General features: G+C 38.1%; 1 protein-coding gene across 8 annotated transcripts in view; it reads right to left on the reverse strand.

The window, feature by feature from the left end:
- gria4a (glutamate receptor, ionotropic, AMPA 4a) overlaps positions 1-20,327 on the reverse strand; it is a 150,237-nt gene that overhangs the window by 13,423 nt on the left and 116,487 nt on the right. For 4 of the 8 annotated variants that reach the window (XR_002919762.2, XM_024276787.2, XM_024276789.2 and 1 more), the window contains exons 14-16: positions 10,527-10,725; positions 5,349-5,596; positions 1,494-1,608 (exon numbers count right to left, since the gene is read on the reverse strand). Coding sequence is in view for 7 of the 8 variants with exons in the window: in XM_024276787.2 (XP_024132555.1) it covers positions 1,494-1,608; positions 5,349-5,596; positions 10,527-10,725 (562 nt within the window). In the remaining variant the exon portion in view is untranslated. The remainder of the gene's footprint in view (positions 1-1,493; positions 1,609-5,348; positions 5,597-10,526; positions 10,726-20,327) is intronic. The other 4 variants (XM_024276788.2, XM_024276790.2, XM_036215074.1 and 1 more) reach the window with 2 other exon arrangements.

A 20,327-nucleotide genomic window follows, 5' to 3' on the forward strand; every position in this document is an offset into this window, starting at 1 on the left:
CGACTAGTGATGACGTCACACTACGGAAACCCCACTGAGACAAACTACTTAGCTGTTGAGATGTGCTCGGGCGCTTCATGCTCGGGTTCGCGTTTTCACGGGTTGCTCGGGTTCAACAAATTGTATTCATTTTTGCTGATGAAAAGGTGATGGAAATGCATTTTGGCCACACGGAATATGTCCAGCCAAAATGACATTGCTACATGTCCGCACTATACGAGTCCTTTCTGCTCGGGTTCTATTCATTTGTTTTCATTATACGTTTCATTGTGTAACCTAGTTCTTTTCCCTCATAATTATAGTAATTCGAATTTGAAGGTATGTCTGGTGTCATTTGTTATACCAAATTTTAATATCATTCTAATTTAAACTTCACACTGACTTACAGAACCTTGTCACTGATTTAAAAGGTATGATTGCAGTTATATTTCCTTTCTAAACATGTTTAAAATAATAAATAAAATCGATTTACAAAAAAAGAGCACACTTCTCTTGGTTTGTTCATTGTTTAATTATTCAAGTCTTATTAAAATAAACAAAAAACCTTGAAAATTTAGTTAAATTCAAATCGGTGTAGAGCCAATCAAACATTGAGACGTCATCACAGCCAATCAAACATCGAGACGTCATCACAGCCAATCAAACATTGAGACGTCATCACAGCCAATCAAACATCGAGACGTCATTAGAGCCAATCAAACATTGAGACGTCATCACAGCCAATCAAACATCGAGACGTCATCACAGCCAATCAAACATTGAGACGTCATCACAGCCAATCAAACATCGAGACGTCATCAGTTGTCGCAGGCCCCCGAGCCGTTCTGACACCCCGAGTAGATGTGGTACCTACACCGGCCACAATTCAGAGCAAATTTCCAATGAATTGCTGCCACTCTACAGAAGCCATGTCCTAGAAAATGACAGTTTTTTTTTGGTTTTTTTTTTGGGCAAAAACGACATAATCATAATTAAAAGTCATTGGAAACTCTTTAAAAATAGATGATCAGAGTGCATCTTTAAAGAATCCTTAAGAATAAATGAGGGAAAAGGAAATTCACCAGTCTAATTTTCATGATAAAAGTCTTATTTGTTGTGTTTAATCTTTTTCTCTACACTAGTTTGTCATTTTTCTCCATCCTCTTCCCAGAGCTGCCACCAGAGAGCAAACATTCCTGTCTTCACAGTAATTCATTGATCTTTATGTCAAATCTGTCTTGATTACATTTATGTCACTCTAGTGTCTGGATAGGCATGAGCAGATAATGCCAAAACATTTAAAAATGTTTATTAAAATGTTTAAAAATGGATTCTTAAAGTCTTTTATTCTGAAAGAGCAGAAGATCTGAATGTGATCATTATAGGAAACGCTGGTCTACTCCAGGGCAGATGGATGCGTTACAAACTCCCAGGACGGGGCCCGTCGCAAACGGCTCCGATTGTGAGCGGCCCCCGTCACTTTATGCTGGGGGGGGCAGACAGAGAGGGCTAACCTTGGAATCCCCTCCCCCGCTGCCACATTCTCCTTTGTCATACCACCACTTGTTTTTCAATTTGTCCAACAGGCCCTGCTCGTTGAGTTTTAGCACGGCCAGGTTGACCGCGTTTCTTTGGGTAAAAAAACAAACAAAAAAACAAACAAAAAAAAAGGAGGGACAGATAAGATAGTTTGGTCAGAGCAGAGGATGGAGGGACAAACAGACGAGATGGGAACCACAGCCAGCGGGATGAGGGAAGGAGGAGGATAAAGGGGAGGAGATGACTGAAGGTGAAGAGGTGAGCAGAACCCGACAACACTGTCTCTGTTATCACTTCTTTTCCACATTCACTTGCTGTTTTATTATGAACTTTTCAGTGATCCTGAGTTTCAAATCACAGTAAAAGATTATCTAAACTTTATTTTTGTTTAGATTTTTCTGTTTATTTTTGTGACTTTCAGTCTAATAGCAGTTTCACAGAAATCTCCCCGTGGTAAATATGTTACCAGTGTCCTGCTGATGGCGCTCTTGTCCTGTCATGCTGCTTTTCTTACCTCCTACAGTCAGTGCGTTTTTTTTTTTTTTTTTTTTTNNNCTACTACTAGTGTTCTCTGACCTCCGAACAAAATCCAGGGACGCTTGGCTAAATACCCAACATTCCTGCCTCACTGTAAAGTCTGACTAAAGCCCCAACTGTCCTTGCAGGTAGATAAGGGCTGACAGTGGGCAAAACAAATGGACAAACCTACACGGGGCACAACAGCATTACCCTTAAATCATATGCTACCTTCACACTGAACATGTGATGCACGTTTTTGTATGCACGTATAGCATAGGGGTGTAACAGATCCCAAAACTCACAGTTCGGATCGTGTCGTGGTTTTAGGGTCACGGTTCGGATCATTTTTTGGACCAGTAAAAAGTAAAAAAACAACAAGATAAAAGCCTAAAATTCGTTTTTGGAAAAGCTTCAAAACATATTTATTAAAACATATATCCATGATCCGTTACACCTCTGGTAAGTAATGACTTGTCATTTCAGCATGAGCTTTTTAAAGTTATAAAACTGATGTTTCTTTCTATTTCAAAGCGCTAGCTGCTCCATAGCTAATATAGCTGACAACTACTGATAACATCATCGAGCAGGAGTAACGTCCGAATTTGAAGACACTAGGTTTCCTTAACTCTCCGTTTGCAGGGATAGGGAAAGAATTCCAATTTCTCCTTCATGATCAATTTACAATTGGTTGGCAATTACGTGAATAAAAAGGGACGCTATCCAAGTGTCAATATCATTTCCGAGTCTCTGATTGGTAAAAGTTTATAGTGATTTAACCTGCAACTTGCATTCAATAATCACTTGGTTTGTATCTACAGCAAAAAACGGCCCCATAAATTTGCAGTTTTGAAGGTGGAAGCCCAAAAAACTCATTTATGCACATTTATGTTGACTTCATTTGAGGAGGTCACTTGAATGCTTGTTGCCAAGGGTGGCGTTAATGTGTGTAGATGTGTGCAACTTCCATTAGCCTTGGAAATACTTCACTCACTACATACAACAATTACATGTTCCGTTTTCTTTTTTTTTCTTTTGTTCTGGGAACTGCAAGAAAAACCTTTAAAGGGTAACCGAACCCTAAATTAACTTTATTTGGCTGTTGACTTCTATAAATTAGGCTTTAAAAGTGCTGTCTGTTGGTTATTACCAAATCTTGACAAATTAAACTTGTTTAATTCTTGAAAACACAGTCAAAAACTGTTTGTGTGTTGCCCCCTACAGGTTGAATCAAGGTATTATCTTTGAAAATGTTGTGATTGGTCAAACTATTTCCCACGTCATGATCTGCAGCTCCAGTTATGATAACAGTCCTGTTCACCAGCCCCACCCGTTTTTAAATTTCGCTGTGGGTGGAGTCAGCCTCCAACTTCCCTGTTTGGTTACCCTTTAAATGTGGCTGCTATTCTCTACCACCCTCCACGGGCTGAGACATCCCCAAAACCCACTGGATCCATACAGGTGTATATGATTGAGACCTAAACCCTTAGTCTCGTTCTTCCAACAAAACAACTTAAATTCTGGCAAATTACCCTAAAGAGTATTTACTGCGTGTTCTTATTTTAACACTGTTTATTCATCCTGATGTTCTTTTTTAACGTGAGATCCAGCAATCAAACGAGACTAATCTTCTACATAAAGGTCACTGCAGCTGCTGCCTACAGGCATGCTCATCCATTCTTCTCTTTCTAGGATTTGTGAAATATGAAGGTTTCTACCTTTAACAATTGATAGTTTTAAAGAGACAGTGTTGTACGGGGCAATCACAAATATCGCACTAACGTAGGAGTTTTGAATGAAAACAGTGCAGACATATTTTGACATATTCACAACAGGTTCTTATCAACAGTCACATCAAAGGCAGCAGTAGATCAGAGGGAATCACATACAAGTGTCATCATTTTAGTGCTAAGAGTATGTTTGCTTCTTATCAACATCATTAACTCTGCAATTAGTGCATCATGAGGAGAGGCAGCTCACCTGACATGCACACTCACAGCCACTTGAATGCATCACAAGAACGCTTTTCTGCTGAATGAAAGGGGCCAGATGTGGACACGCTGAGCAACAACGTTGCTTAAAAAAAAAAAAAAAAGAAAAAAAAAAAGGACTTTTTTCTGTAGTAAACTCTTAAAGAGTCGATCGATTTGAAGGGGACTGGAGATTTGAAGGATTTCGCACCACACACGGGGGAGGGAGGGGGTCATGGAGCAGGAAGCGAGGCCAATGTGCTGCTAGGGTTTTGCCTTTCACAAAGCTAATTGCTGAGAGAGAAAAGGGAGGGAGCAGGTGGTCAAACGCTACTGACCTTGGTCAATTATTTTCCCACTTTATGACGTCCTTGTGCTGCTATCACAGCCATGTGAGCATAAATCTCCATGGCTGCTCGTGAAACCTTCAATCACTGTGACTGTACGCTCAAGTTAGAAAAAGGAGAAGAACAAGCGTCTGAAATCAAAAATTCAAGATTTATAGTCACTTGCTCCTTCATTCGTGGTCAACTTTTATGCATTGTTTGCTAAATGCCACTCTTAAAACTTTATAAACTGTATATAAAATGTTCCATGAGTTTCAAGAATTTGCCATTTGATCAAATATTGTTTTGTCCCCCCTTTCGCCAGGCCCCTCAGTGTTTCCTCACTTTACTTTCCCAATTGTCCACGACCTCCCCCTTCCTCTGGGGGCTCTGGAGGACTTGGCAGCAGTCTGAGGTTCTACCCCTCCTCGTGGGCAACATCGCATCAATATATGGGGGTTCTATAATCAAAATGTTCAAGGGACAACAGGATGAGGCAGCAGACAAATGGACAGAGTTACCTGCTAGGTGCCCCTGTGGAGCAAGAGAGTGACTGACAGAGCAGAGGGGCATTCAGGCAAGGAGGGGGTGTGATGAGGGTGAGAGAGTGAAAGGAGGGTGAAATTATCAAGATTCACCAAAGAACAAGGGAAAAAGGAATGTATGGCACAGGATAGCAGCGGGAATTGCACACAAAATTAAAAGTCAGAGCAGGAAAATGGCAAGACAGCACGATGAAACACAATTTGGACATTCATGTCAGCTTATTTTTGTGCCATTGCTGCCTAGTGTTCCATAATATTTGATGAACCAAATGTAAAATCCAGTTTGACTGCACAAAATCATCAGTTTATATGCGCTTTTACTTTTAATTTCGTTTTGAAATCCTCACTCGGCAGCAGTGGCAGGTTCATTTCGGGGTCACATATAAAAGGCACAGCAGGGTAAGTGGAATATTGCAGCAATAGAACAGCATCAGCTCGGTCACTGTTTCCTATTGTCACACTATTCCACCCACCTTAACTGTGAGCCTTTTGGCGTGGCAATGCCATATCCTTTGGAGTCAAGGTTCCCTCCGACTTTCATGGTGTCGCACGGCTTGCGCTGCTCCGTGTATTCGTTCATGGTGGACTCCAGCAGGAAGGCGTACTTCCCCTTGGACTTGCGGACTCTTGCCACTCCCTCCGCTGTGGTTTTGGTAAACACGGTCGGCTCGGCAGACTTCATGTACGACCACATCTTCTCATAAACGGCTATCTTTGACCTCTGAGGGGGAGTCATTTGAGAAAAATAGAAGTTAAAGAAATGGTTATTCAAAGATAAAAGTTAAATGTACATTAGTGACAAAAGTTTTCTTTTTCATGTCCTTGTCTAACAACTGCATCTAAAGCCTAAAGCTACAGACACCAGACATGTGATGCACATTGATAAACGTGCTAAATGTGCATTCTGAACACACATTGAGCCCATAGTGTTCACACTGGACAAGCAGGGAGGGGCTTCTTCTTTTTCCACTGTTTCCTAGTGTAAGTCTGCCACCTACAGTTGGAAGAAGCTTGATGGAAAATGTCACATGGTCACAGGGTGATGTCAGAACAAGAGGACCTGGTGGCAGACAAGATGGCGGCTGAAAATCATTAGCTGGAAGTGGAAACTCCACAAGATTTCAGAGGTGAAGCCACTGTTATTACAACTTTTTTGTGTTCAGGATTAGCTTAGATTGTGTCAAAAGAGGGTAAACATTTTATAAATATAATAATAATATTAATAATTTTTATTTATACAGCACCTTTCAAGATAAAAACCACAAAGTCCTTCACAGTAAAACACAAAGTAAAACAGGATATAAAGATAGAAAACAGAATTAAGAGAAAGCAATTTTAGAAAGACGTATTTTTAGCTGCTTTTTAAAAGAAAACACTGAGTCAACAGATCTGAGGCCGAGAGGACAGGAGTTCCAGAGAGATGGAGCCACTGCTGGATTGTCTCTGTCACTTTTAGTTTTTAACCGAGTTCTTTTAACAACCAGCATGTCCTGGTCACATGATCGTAGGCTGCATGAGGTCCTTTATATAGACCGGTGATTGGTTATTAAAAGCTCTATTTGCTAAAACCAGGATTTTAAACTGCACTTTGAAACGGATGGGGAGTCAGTGCAGTGGGGTGACATGTGAGTACTTGGAGGTTTTGGTTAAAAGCCTTGCAGCAGCATTCTGGACAACTTGAAGCCGATCTAAAGATTTTTTACTAAACGTGAAGATGGAGTTGTAATAATACAAGAAGAAATAAAAGCATGAATGAGCATCTCCATCTCAGAACATGATACAATTGGACTCAGTTTGGGAATGCTTTTTAAATGATAAAAACAAGAACATACAAGTGACCCGACATGAGAGTCAAGAGATAAAACTGGGTCTAGCGTTACCCCGAGTTTCTAAGAAAAGGCCCGACTAAAGAGGATATTAAAGGACTTTAACAAACGTGTTCAGATTTGTAAAACTTTTACATTGGAGCTTTAACTCCAGATCAGCGTTTAGGTAGCTTCAACCCTATACGCGATAAAAGTTTAAAAAATAATAATAATAATAATTTCGGAAAGCAAATGATATTGACAGAAATCAAAATAGGTTTTTTTTATGTTTTGGTTTCTGGAACTTTATTTTATTTTCTAAAATGTAATCCTGTTTTTCAAACATTAGTTTTGCTTTAAATTGTCGTTTTGATCTTTAAACTAGTAATTTGTTGATGTGATTTGCACTTCAGCTCAAAAACATCAAACAGTCACATTTGGTCAATCACATAAGCAATGTTTGAGTGTCATTTCAAAATAAGAGTTCAGTGAAAATTCAAGAGCACTGACACCAGACTTGAGCAAAACCCATCAGGGCATGCTAACTACATTTTACAGCGTTTTGTTTATTCGCCACAGTTCCTTATGATCTAAAGCAAAGTACTGCAGCAGATTCTCATTGTCCAGAGAATGACTGGAGGAAAGCCGCGAGCGCCATCTTTCATTCTGATCCTCTGGCATATAATGGCATTTAGAGCCACATTTAGGATAAAACACTATGCCCTCCTTTACAAGTAAAGCATTCGTCTTATTTTAAATGAGTTTATGAGCGGAAGAGTAGCATGCTAATCGGCCAGGCAGTTATGAATTCTGGGTAGCTCCTCAAAGGACATCTGTCTGGCATGATACAACACGCAGCATTAGACTGTGCATATGCCTCGTGCGTGCACGTAAGCCTGCCGTTCTGTGTCCCCGTCTGGCGCTTTTGTGATCTGGGTTTTGGCTTTTGTTTCTGTGTGTTTGTGTGCTCATGAGTGAAAATAACAAGCAAAAGAGTTGAACTGTAATCCTCCACAAGTATCTCTTTTTTTTTGTCTCCTGGTGCTCCAGTATTATTCTGTCACTCTGCAAACGACAAGCCGAGGCATCAGAAGCTGAAACTGGGACCTAGGGGATATTGTGTATGTGTGTGTTTGTGTGTGTCTTGGGCGGTTGATGGTGCGCGACGGACACCTATCCCATAATAATGCCACTTGCACCCTAGACAACCATTATCTGCCCCACCTCTCCACATTCCATCCTCCCTGTGTCTCCATTCGTTCACTTTATTTTTCATTCTTCCAAAGCCTACCATGGAGTCTCATAATTCCCCCCAGCCCTTTCATCCATCCGCCCGTCTATCCATCATTCATCCCACTCAGAGACTGAGACCGGGAGACAGTAATGCTGCCATTTCTTTGCACATACAAAAACAGGCTGCAGCCTTGAAGGGAGGATGGATGTGCGACAATGCGATGTGACTTTTTCCACATTCTTAAACAATGAGTGTGGCTGCGAAGGATGAAATGGATGCTGCGAGTCACCTTCAGGCTTCCACAACTTTTTTCAAATGTACTCGGACAATCTCCATGCTCCAAGAGAGAAATGTCATTCAAGTGATCCATTATAAGCCCGGCAATCCGCGCCGCTATACACTAAACGTACAGAAATGCTCAAACAACGGCGCACATGCACATGCAAAGATAATTAATGGTGGTGGTGAATCCCCCTCAGCTGTGGGAGCTTAAATTGCTTTTTCACCCTCCACAGATTTCTGCCTGCTCATTATGTTGATGATGCCAGGCCCACTCATAGGAGCACAAACTGTCTGCCACAAGGCTCCTCATCCTCCTCTGCCTCCACATGTCCCCTACACAAAAGCACTTGAGCTCACATCTCCATAAAATATAAGTGATTGTGCACACAAACACACTTTCATTGTTTTTACAATGGAGCAAAGACATAAAAATATGCGCATTTTATGGTAATTTTAGAATTATTGGAATTGAAGCTCAAAATGCTAGAAAAATTCAAAAAGTAAATAAACTTCAAGTTTTCTTTTAATTCTGCAATTTTAAATAGCTTATCCCCAAAAAATGTCTGCAAAACCTCAACTCCGTCTCCCCTGATCATGTATGCAGAGGAGTGCTTGGATTGTTGGTTTAACTGGGATAAATGGAACTGAACTTTAAAGTGATTTGGTTGGATTTTTTTGGAGAACTTGATGACTTTTATTTTAAGAGTATAGAAAGTGTGGGATCACGGTGTGCCAGGTCAGGCTACGACAACGACACGTTCACCCTCAGGACATGGGGGATTTCTGAAAACTTCAAATTTGGTTTGAAATTTGGATGTTCAGAAGATGAGCAAATTAATCGTTTCAAACCAACACATTCTCACTCCCAACTCGTCATATATTGATGTTTGGTTAAGGACTCCTCCGTGTCATTTTTTAATTCTCCGGGTGTCTTCAACTCGTCGTTTTTTGACGTGCTGACTGTTCCCATTAAATCTCAGGTCCCCAACCTCCGGGCCACTAACCGGGACCTGGTCTAGGTACCCTAACCAAGTACTGTTACTCTAACCTGGCACCAGACGAGGTACCGGCCGTGTTCTGAGGACCAGTCCACGTGCGATACCGCATTCGGTACCACATACCAAGGGTTGGGGACCTTTGATTTTAAGAACAGCCAGTACGTCAGAAAACAACGAGTTGGGGACACCCAAAATGAGGGGTCCTTAACCAGACATCAATATGGGAGGGAGAATGTGTTGTCAAAACAAAAGTGGAGATATCTTGTTCATGATTATCCAAAAAGCTAAAATCTGCTCATCTGGACTGAATATCTTACATTCATTTGAACACTGTTTAGTCCCTGACTCTCATCCCATGAAAAAGATCTTAATCTCTTCACTGGATCACATTTACTAATGGGACCATTTCCAACCCCTTCATGATTTGTACAGATTTTCCACCTACACATTTTATTTATTTATTGTAGTCATACATTTCTCACACCCTTTAGTTTGATTCTGTTTTATATTGGTGAACGGCACCAGGGTTCATTTTTAAAGCGAACTGGACTCTTATCTACAGACAAACAAGGATTTGTTGTTAAGTCTGTAGCACAGATCAGTTGAGTTTTTACCCCTGTCAAGTGAAGTGGAGCAGACCAAACAGTTTAAAAGGGTTTGTTCACATTAACTGGGTTGATCCTACGGGTGCTGCGGGTTTTTAGGTTGTCCAGGCATGTGGAGGGTCGAAGAGAGGAGGAGGTGTGTCTTGCAGTTCCCTTGATACTTGTGCTGCCACCTCAGGGGACATCATGAAAATGGAACGTACCATTGTGGTGTGTGTCATAAGTTTATCTTGAAATATTCGTAAGGATAAAAGAAGTTACACACACTGAGTGATGCTGTTTATGCCGAACTGTAGTTCCTAGTGCTGAACACGTGTGAATGCTAAATGCTCAGGGTGTACATACGACACACAAGAGCCTACTTCCCCTTTACTTACGTGTTGTATGTGTGTTAACTATGACTAGTCGCCCACTGCATTTTTTTTTCGCTGTATTTGTCAAAGAGCGGTCTATGACCTTGATAATTTGTGTGGGCCGTCTGTGTGCCCCGTACAGGGTGGACAGTTTTTCACTCGCAGACAGTCCATATCCATCTGTAAGGGCACTTGGGACTGAGGTTTAAACTTTTTAAACCAATTCACACTCTATGGTGTATTTCTGATGCACCTTTTTTGTAAATTACTCTATGTGATTTGGACAGAAATTAAAATGTTCTGCTTCACATCAGCTTTTTGGATTACAAACAGATTACCTTTAAGAACAGTGATTAGTGTCACATGACCCATACCCTGAAGAACTCCTTGGTAGAGCCTGAGTCCAGCGTCCCATAGGCTATCTCCGTCTGTTTGGCCAAGTCCTCTGCACTCTCTATAGGTGAGACCATCCTCTCCACAGTGAGGAAAGCAGCCAGGTTGGCTGTGTAAGAGGAGATGATGATAAGAGTGAAGAACCACCACACACCTCCAACAATACGTCCAGACAGGGACCTGGAGAGGAGAAAGTGAGAAGTACAAGGTGAAGATGAATGAGATAAGATTGGGGAAAAAGGGATAAAAAGATCAGAGTGTTGATTGATAGAATATATAAGAAAAAACCAGAGGAGGGGAGATGAGAATGAAAAAAGAAAGAATGACAGCAATCGAAGGCAGTTAAAAGTCAGTTCCTGAGTAAAGCATGTGCAATGCTAATTACTGTTTCACTAAGCATTTTCAACACTGCTCTGTTCATGCCTATAAAAGTGACAGATTAATTGTCTTTCAGGTCTCAAACCAATTTAGCTCTAACGAACAGAAGCTAGATGAAACAGATTGCAATCCAGTGATTGAGCTCTCTACAGCTTTCTCTCTAAGTCGTTTACCTGTTTGCTTTCTACCAATCACAAGAAATTCCTTTAAATCCTTTTTCCGGGACGAGAAAAGCAGGAAAGTGCAGAACACTTTCTGTTAAAGTCCATAAAAATGAAGACATCATGATGCAAAGTAAGATCAGCATCACATGTTTACTGTTTAGTGGGAAAGAAACGAGGGAACTTCTTTAAAATGATGTAAATGTAAAAGAAAAGGGTTTATTATATTAGAATAAAATTGTAAAAACAATTGTAAAATAAAAAAAGAAACATTTTAAAAGACAAAAATTTTAAATGTATGATGAAAAAAGCTGTAGTGCAAGGAAAATGTCACACTTTTTCAAAAATAAATGTGTACGTTTACAAAAGAAGCTAAGCAGATTCTGCCAGATTTGTCTCACTGCTGCTTTGCGATTTTTCAGAATTGTTTGCAACATAGTTAACTCTTTAACTGAAGCTAGAGATAATCTCTCTATGGATGCAACTATTTATGGAATTATTAAAATTCCAGCTGACTCTGGAGTAAAAAAGCAACTTTACGCTGATATGGAACACTTTACAGCAGTGATGTGATTACGTGGTTCATGTTGATTCTATAAACAATCAAAGAGTTATGGTATGTCAGAGCGTGTGTCATTCAGGTCTCACCAGCAATATCTCTGGTTTTCAAGGGTTAAACAGATAATGTCCAATTGTCTTTGTTAAAAGATTTTACAAGCTGATTTCTAATTTTTGACTTTTAAAAAAACATGACTTTTTCCTTTTGGAATTACAATTTGCAGCATAAATTTACTACTTTTTTGTTGTAAATTGTTGATTTTTTCTTATAACTGTTCAACTTCATTCTTGTACTTTTTTTTTAAAAATTGCCTGACTTTGTTTTCGTATTTGAAAATGTTTTCTCAGTTGCACAACTTGTTTCTCCTAAATTGTTGATTTCTTTTCAAAACTATATAACTCCCTTTTTTATTGCTAACTTGACCACATATATACACTTAAATACAACCATACAAAATTCACATTTACGCACTATATTCTGAGTGTTTATACCCACACATACATTTCAACACTTATAAGTCGATAATGAACTTTTTTTTTCTTTTTTTTGTTTACCTGAACACTATTTTTCCAGCTCCAAAAGGGGGTGGGACGAAGGAAAAAAAATGTTTTTTCCACCCCTTAAACTGTTGCATTTCTTTTTTTTAAATAATTGGATGTTTTTTTCTTAGATAGTTATTTATGAAAATGGCAGGTCCTAGTTTACTTTCTATTATGTTGACACTCATTTTTGTCTGTCAAAATGATTGTGATGAAAATGCTGTTTTGAATTTGACGTCTGCATATCTTTATTTGGTCATTTTTTTTGTTGTGAAATTAACGTATTTCTTTATTCTGATTCTGCTTAAAAATAAATCTATCTAAATCTTCTTGTAATTTGTTGAACATTTTTTCATCATTGTACCACTAATATTTTTATGACATATTTCCTTGAAAATTTGACTTTTTTCTCATCATTTTAGGACTTTATTCTCATATATTTGTTTTTGTTTTATTGTCTTTCTTTTATGGTACTCCTAAAAATCCATTGTAGAAATGTGAAGTGGATCAGTCCAGTCAAAAAAAAAAAAAGACTTTGCTATGTGTCACAGGAAAAGAACATTCAGATTCAGTCCAAAGGTCTTTGCACTGGTACCAGTAACTTACTGTTACTATTAACCATAAACTCAGATATCTCATGGTCACCTCTCAAATGATGACAACAAATCAGTAAAACATTAAAAGTTATCCTCAGATAATACACAACACAGAATTTTTGGAAGAAACGCTTCCACTTAGGACAAAACTGAATATTTCATTCAATATATTACAGAGTTTTACACTAATGGACCTGTGGGGGGAGATAATGTGACGTTTTCTTTTTATCTTCAAGCCAAAGTGAACTCATAATGACCATAGAAAGAGCTAAAAAAAATCACAGAAATGCAAGGTTGAACAGAGTCAAAAAGATATATCGGCCAATTTAGTCTCCACAAATCTCCCAGCGAGGACAGTAAGCCATCAATTGATGATGAGTTTGTGAAGGTTGTTTAATGTATAAATATTTCCTTTGCAGACGTCAGTCAGATGTTGGATCCCTTATCTGGCCTTGAATCATCAAACCCACATGTCAGTAAAAAGACCAATGTGCTTCATTTCTAGTTTTAGTGTTAAAATCTAAAAACTCAAGAAATTATTTATTTTTTTCTATATTTTAACATTTCTTATTTATTTTTTATTTCTGTTGGGATTTTTATGAATGAATATTGGACACTAAAAAATAGCAGTGATATAAAATAGATAAATCCCTTCACGCCTAATTTACAACCATCATTTAATACCAGGACACCACTTAATTTAGCATCACCTTGAACATTAAAAAAAAATAAAAACACTGAAAAATGTTTTATATATATAACTGGAAATAAATTCAGGCATGAAGAACTTGATATGATATATGAATAAGCCACCAACTTCAAAATATTATATTAGTTTATGACTCTATAAGGGGTAGGAATAAATACGTCTCTTTTTCCCTCACTCTCTCTTTTCAAAAAGTTGTTCATAAAAAACATAATAGTAAAAAAATAAAAAAAAGGAAAAAATTATGTGAATGTGTATCTGAATATATGAAAATTGTTACATTTAAATTTATAATTAAGATATGCATGTATATTTGTACTTATATACGTATGTTAAATGGTAAATGGTGTATATTAGTATTTTTTTTACCTTCCTTGAAGGTCCAAAGTGCTTTACAGTCTCAGTCCCATTCACCCATGCACACATTCACACACTGAGGCAAGGCGGGACCCGGACCAGCAATGTTCCAATCAGACCGCCCTATCTGTGCACTATGCCTGTGACGCAGTAGCAGTCGGGTTGCAACGATTCCTTTTTACCCACAATTCCGTGTAATGGTGTCCACATAGGGTTTGGGTTTGATTAAGAATTGTAGCATCCCTAGTACCTACGTATATGCACACATTATGTACATAAATACATATATATGCATGCTTATCTATAAGTGTTTGTGCACATACATGTACACAATCATACTGTATGCAGTGTAATTGTATTTGTTTGTTGTTACCTTATGAGCTATACAAGCTCTAAATAAATGAATTGACAAAAATTAGCTGCTTGTTTTATTGCTGAGTGGATATATAATTAAATGTGAACATTAGCATTTAAATAAATTGCACAAACACTTAAGTTTCAAACCCACACATCAAGCAGGAGGAAAACACTGCGGCTTGGACTGGTGTTTACCTGTGCAGAGGTATCACCTCTGCTTCCCATTGATTTGTTTGATTTCAACAAAACTCTCATCAAATATCTGCCTCCATGATTCCCAGAAGTCCTTAAACGCTGTTTGCTTCTCAGAAAACAGTGTCATGTTCGACCTAAGAAATACCGCACTGACTAAAGGGAGAATGTTGCTGATGGAAAATGCAACACTAATAAAAGAAAACACATAAACTGATATCTAAAAGATGAAAAAATGATATTAGATTTAAAAAAAAGTATTCATTCTGACTTAATTATTTAAAAGCCTTTTTATGCGCAATCAAAAACTAGGATGACGACTCAGACGCCAGACAGCCAGTCTGGTGTGAAAGTGAGTTATTTTTAGGGAGGGTCTGGTTGTAGGGGGAATGTGCTGAAGAAAGAAGAGGGAGGAATCTGCCAGGTGTAATGACGCCTGACTCGGCATAAATTGTCACCTTTCGGATAAACTCTGGATTGTGCTGCTGTTTAAAGCCCAACACACCACTTAATCCTCTTTGTTTCTCACACACACACACAAATATGAATTGATAGCGTTTGTCCTTGAGGCATTGATCTATTCGGCTGAGTTAATGAACCTGCCGTGTACCGTGATGGATTCTCCTGAGAAAAAGCGTTAGGTTTTGTTTTATATTTATTAGGCGACAACAGAAACTTTCAGTTTTTTTTTTCTTTCCTCTCACCAGGTGAAGCGTAGATGGGAATTTACCAACACAGATCCGAGCTGAAGACGGTTTAAAAAGATGAGGTGAGAAAAATCAAATATACATAAGGGGAAAAGAATGTCATTTCTGTTTATTAGTAATACTTTCACCAGAGAAGTGATTCTTTTCAGGGCTTGAAAAGATGAGGAGTACAGAATAGGAAACATCCCCGTTCAAACACCACAATGCACTGCAGCTGAATCACTATAAGGGGGAATCACCATGATTGGACCTTGTGCTATCACGGCAACATTTCCTCTCATTTACTTGTATGTGTGCAGATTGCACACATGGATTCTGTGCTGAGCCTTTTCTTCATGTCTGTGTGAACAGGTGGTGAAAGACAAAGACTCTAATTTACCATCTGAGATCCCACATGAAAAAAGGGCTCATTTGCTCCAAGCCCGCCACCTCTGCTCCATCAGCTGATGCAAAGAACCAATGCTGCACTTCCAAACAAGACCACTAGGGACTCCACTGAAATAAACTCGTGGCTCCTAATTTAGAACAATTGATTTTAACAATTTAAATTAGATTATATATTTGGACATATTCATGGGCAAGTTTTTTTTTATTGGCTTTATGTCATTTATAAGCCCAATTGTCTTTTTAGGACATTTTTGAGAAAGGAGCAGGAACATTTTATATGGAGTGGGGCAGAAGTCTTTGGTAGGGTGGCCAATATCGGATGGTCATTACAAAAGAAAGGATCAAGTCTACATATTTAAACAAGTTTTACTATTATTATTATTATTATTATCAAATAAAACAGTAGGTATTTTAGTTGAGGTGCATTTTTCAAAGTTCAAAAATGCTTGTATTGATGATTTCTTTAATGTTTGTCTGTACAATTGTCCCCCGCTCATTCGCGCTTATTTATTCGCGGTTTCACATTTTTGCAGAAACTCTTTATGTTGAGCTATACTCCAATGTTATTTAATAAAAGCTTTACAAAGCATGATCAGAAGTGTTTTTGATGAGTATGGACCGCTAACAGACATCATTCGGCTGTGGGGATTCGAGGTTCTCCAATTTGGCATATTCGCGGATGCCTCCGCTCCCCAACCCAGACAAATAACGGGGGATTGGAGGGTAGAGTGGGAGAGCAAAGATTTTTACTGGTGGGGCAGTTGTCCCCACTTAGGTTGGATTGGAAATGTTTTATTTCAAGCAATCAAAGTAAGAATAATTCATGAATAACAACAGAACAGAGGTTTATATCCATACAAAGACATTTCAAACATAGAATAATTAGCCATGAAAATGATTGGACAATACTAATGTTTTCGAGTAATTATTTCAATTACTACTCTTACTTGTAAATAAGCACATTTGTTATTTAGTGTATAGAAAATGACACAATGTAACTGTATTAAGATAGTCACAATAAGTTCAATAGATTGCTTGAAAAGGAGTGGGAGGAAGCAAACTTCTATAATCCCACTCCTGCTCTGCCTTATTTAATTTAAATTTTCCATTTTCTTCACCAAAAACTATACATTTTTCAACTTCTAATCACATATTTATACTTTACCAACACAGATTCAGTTCATTAAGAATCCTTAAGTATCAATGAATCACAGGACAAAGATGAAGTAATGATTATTTAAATAGACACAACATTATTTAAGGCATTATAACATTTGCAAATCAAATATAAAAATACGTGCAGATATTTAGTTATTAGAAAAGTCCATTATATTATTAATACACATGGTTACACAGTGGTTAGCGCCCTAGCCTCACAATAAGAATGCCCCAGTTCGAGTCCTGGCTATAGGGGACCTGAAACAGAATCATCAATGGGGACCTTTCTGTGTGGAGTTTGCGTGTTCTCCCCCCATGCATGCTTCCTCCCGACATCCAAAAACATGCTTCATAGGTTAATTGGTCACCTATTGTAACCTAAGTGTGAAAGTGAGTGTGCATGGGTGTGTGATTGTGGCCCTGTGACAGACTGGCGACCTGTCCAGAGTGTATCCTGTCTTAGACTCCAGCAGCCCTCTGACCCCAAAAGGGACAAAAACGGGTTTAGAGAATGGATGGATGAATGGAAAATCAGTACGATTCGCATGCATCTCTCCAACTTTAACCTTTCAGTGTTCACCTCGACCACTCACTTGCAGCATGTCAGAAGACAAAAAAATGTCCATGAATATTTTCACTTAACAGGTTCACTGAGTGGTCTACAACCTTGATATTTCCTGCATGCCACCTGTGTGCTCTGTACAGGTTGACAGCCCTTATCCCCCCGTAAGGACAGTTGTGACTAAGACTTACTCAAGCAAGAAAGGTAAAGCTTAATCATTTCAAAATATTTGGTATAAGTTCTGAATTTGACTCAAGGCACTTTCACAACAAACAAATGTATGTTTTTGTTGTGCCGTTGACTTTAGAGGGCTGGATGGTGGCATAGTGATTAGCGATTTCGCCTCACAGCAAGAAGGCCGGACCTTTTGGCGTGGCGTTGTATGGGTTTTCTCCAGCTTCCTCCCATATCTCTAGGGTTTAATCCTCCCTCCTCAGTTTAAATGTGTAAATAAAATAAAATAAATAATAGTAAATAGTCTAAAAATATGCTCAACGGTTAAAAGATGACTCCATTCCCTGGGTGCACGTGAATGTGAGTGAGTCATGATTGACCACCTGTCCATGGTGAACCCACCTTTGCCCAACAGTAGCCAAGTAAGGCTCTGGTGACCCCGTGACCCCAAAAGGGAAGCAGCAGGTTAAGAAACTGTGTTGGAAGGATCTACAAAATGTTCCTGCTTTCAGTCAAATCCAGAATTTCAACCAAATATGAGGTGGCAACGTAACAAACCATAAACATGTCCAGCAGAAAAACACAACACTTAAAAGGATTAACAACAAAAAACTCAAGAGTGAAAAAAGTCGATCCTAAAAGTGCTCAGAGAATGTAAGAAAGCCACGACCAAAGTCCTGGCGTGTTTATCCACACCTGAAGGTGTTTTCTGCCAGCTCGCTTGACAGTCATGTTTGGTGTGTGCATAATTACATCTGCAGCAGTCGAACGCATTTGTTGCAATTTCATGAATAATTTATTTAGGACAGAAGAAAGATCACATTAAGTTTTCTGAATGAATCACTTTCTGCATATATTAAATTAATCTAGAGTAGTTCTGCTTTAGTGAATGGAAGTAAAAAGGAAAACAGGCTCAACTGGGGCGTCGGCGAAGCCAGAAGAGCCGACAGGGTTAGGTTCAGAAATTTTCACTCCAATTTGAGGCCCATTCACAGATTGTTAGTCATGCTTTGGTGCCTCTCTAATCTTTTTATTGTTTGTTAACATTCGTTAACAGGTTTTGCTTGGTTAACATCCAAATGATGTTCTTTTGCACCTTCACAGTGGTGTTAAAACAGCAGGGATGTTTTTTGTGTGTGTGTGTGTGAAATGCTCAGCAGAAAGACAAACATGTCAAAAGCCTTTAAGTCTTTCATTAATCTGAACACACGGTTGTTAAGGATCTCAAGGGTTTCTGTGATATTTGTAGACAAGCTGAGGATTCTCTTAACCTTTTGGCTCCTCAAAGTATCAGGTTTAAAGAAAAAACATAAAACATTTCAAATATCATCTGAAGAGTGTCACCTGTGATAAATAACACTTTTAACCTCAATTTTAACCCTCAGTTGCCCAGACTGTATTTCACTTTATTGTTTTTTTAAAGGCCTAACACAGAGATTGAGGATCAGACGATGCTATTTTTATGCTCCGTAAAATCAAAAGGCCATCTTCTGCAAATACACACAGAGGCACCCTGTTAAGGTCTGATTTAATTTGCTTTTCCATGAACCAGCAGTCTCTTTAAAGCCAGTACATACAGAAAAAAAACTGGTTTTCCTTTTTTTAAGGCCATAATAATTGAAAATGTATTTAAATAAATGAAAACAGAAGCTTCTAATATTGTAATGCGGTTGGGAAACATTATAACAAATTATAAAAATGTCTCAAAAATAAATCAAATTTATGTTTGGTCAAAGCTTTTATGATTTCTGATGCAAAAGGGGCGACTGAACATACTTTTATTTTGAAATAACTGTTATAGGAGGAATGGTGGCTCTCTTTTAAAAATGCAAAATAAACTCCAAAATATCAGATTTTTTTTCTGTAACTTATATCTTTTGTTTTTAATGTTTGCTATTTTGGATGTGAATTGTTACCTAGATGAAGATTTGATTCAGGAATCAAAATCAACAATTCACAGAGCAAATTACAATTCCTACTACTTAATATGTTAAATATTTGAATGATTGTAATATGTCTCATTTTAATGTATACAATTAAAAACATCTATTTAAACACCATTATTATACCATTATTTAGAACAAGAGATCAGAATCAATAAAAAATAACAGATACAATATAAAGATTTAGAAAGAAAGAAATTACATTTATCACTTTAAACAATGTCACACTACAAATTTTCCTGTCAACTTAAGCAGTAAACAAAACATAAACACTACTGTTATTTTGGGTCATTTTAGAACAAATACTAAGAATGTTCTCCACAAACTTTCATAAAGTTTTACTGACTCCAGTATATCGATGACAAGAAGATAGTAAATGAAGACACAGCAATAACAATCTAACAACAAGAAAACACTCACATTATTTTCTCATTTAAAGTGACAACAGTGTTTCTAAAAAACACGTTATATACACTCAACTTTAGCGGAGATCCCCCCCAAAAATCTCCCCAAACTGTAGATGAACGTTTAATAGACAGTACAGCTTTTCCGCTATGCTAGCAGACAGCCTGAGACAGCCACATGATCTGTCATAAGTGATCACATGATTCTTGTAAAGTACTTTGATATTCATTACATTTTTGATCTAAACTGTCAACTATATTTTAATTTTAAAATAAATCAGTTATTCAAAGCCTAAAAAACAAAAAAAACACTTGGTAGTTTTACTTTGAAAATGAGAACCTTTACCAACACTTTACTTTGAAAATTTCTTTCCTTCTAGTGACAGTAGTGCGTTGGATTTGTTTAGTTTTTACACCTAAAATCCAACATTATTCTGCAATTTTAAAGCAATAATTACCGTATTTTCCGGACTATAAGTCGCGTTTTTTTTCATAGATTGAATGTCCCTGCGACTTATACTACTACTAAACCAATACACATTAGGCCTGCACAACAAATCACATATTGATGGTCATCACAATATCAGCCTTCGTGTATTTGC

The sequence above is a fragment of the Oryzias melastigma genome, linkage group LG13, assembly GCF_002922805.2.
Source record: "Oryzias melastigma strain HK-1 linkage group LG13, ASM292280v2, whole genome shotgun sequence".
Classification (NCBI taxonomy): domain Eukaryota; kingdom Metazoa; phylum Chordata; class Actinopteri; order Beloniformes; family Adrianichthyidae; genus Oryzias; species Oryzias melastigma.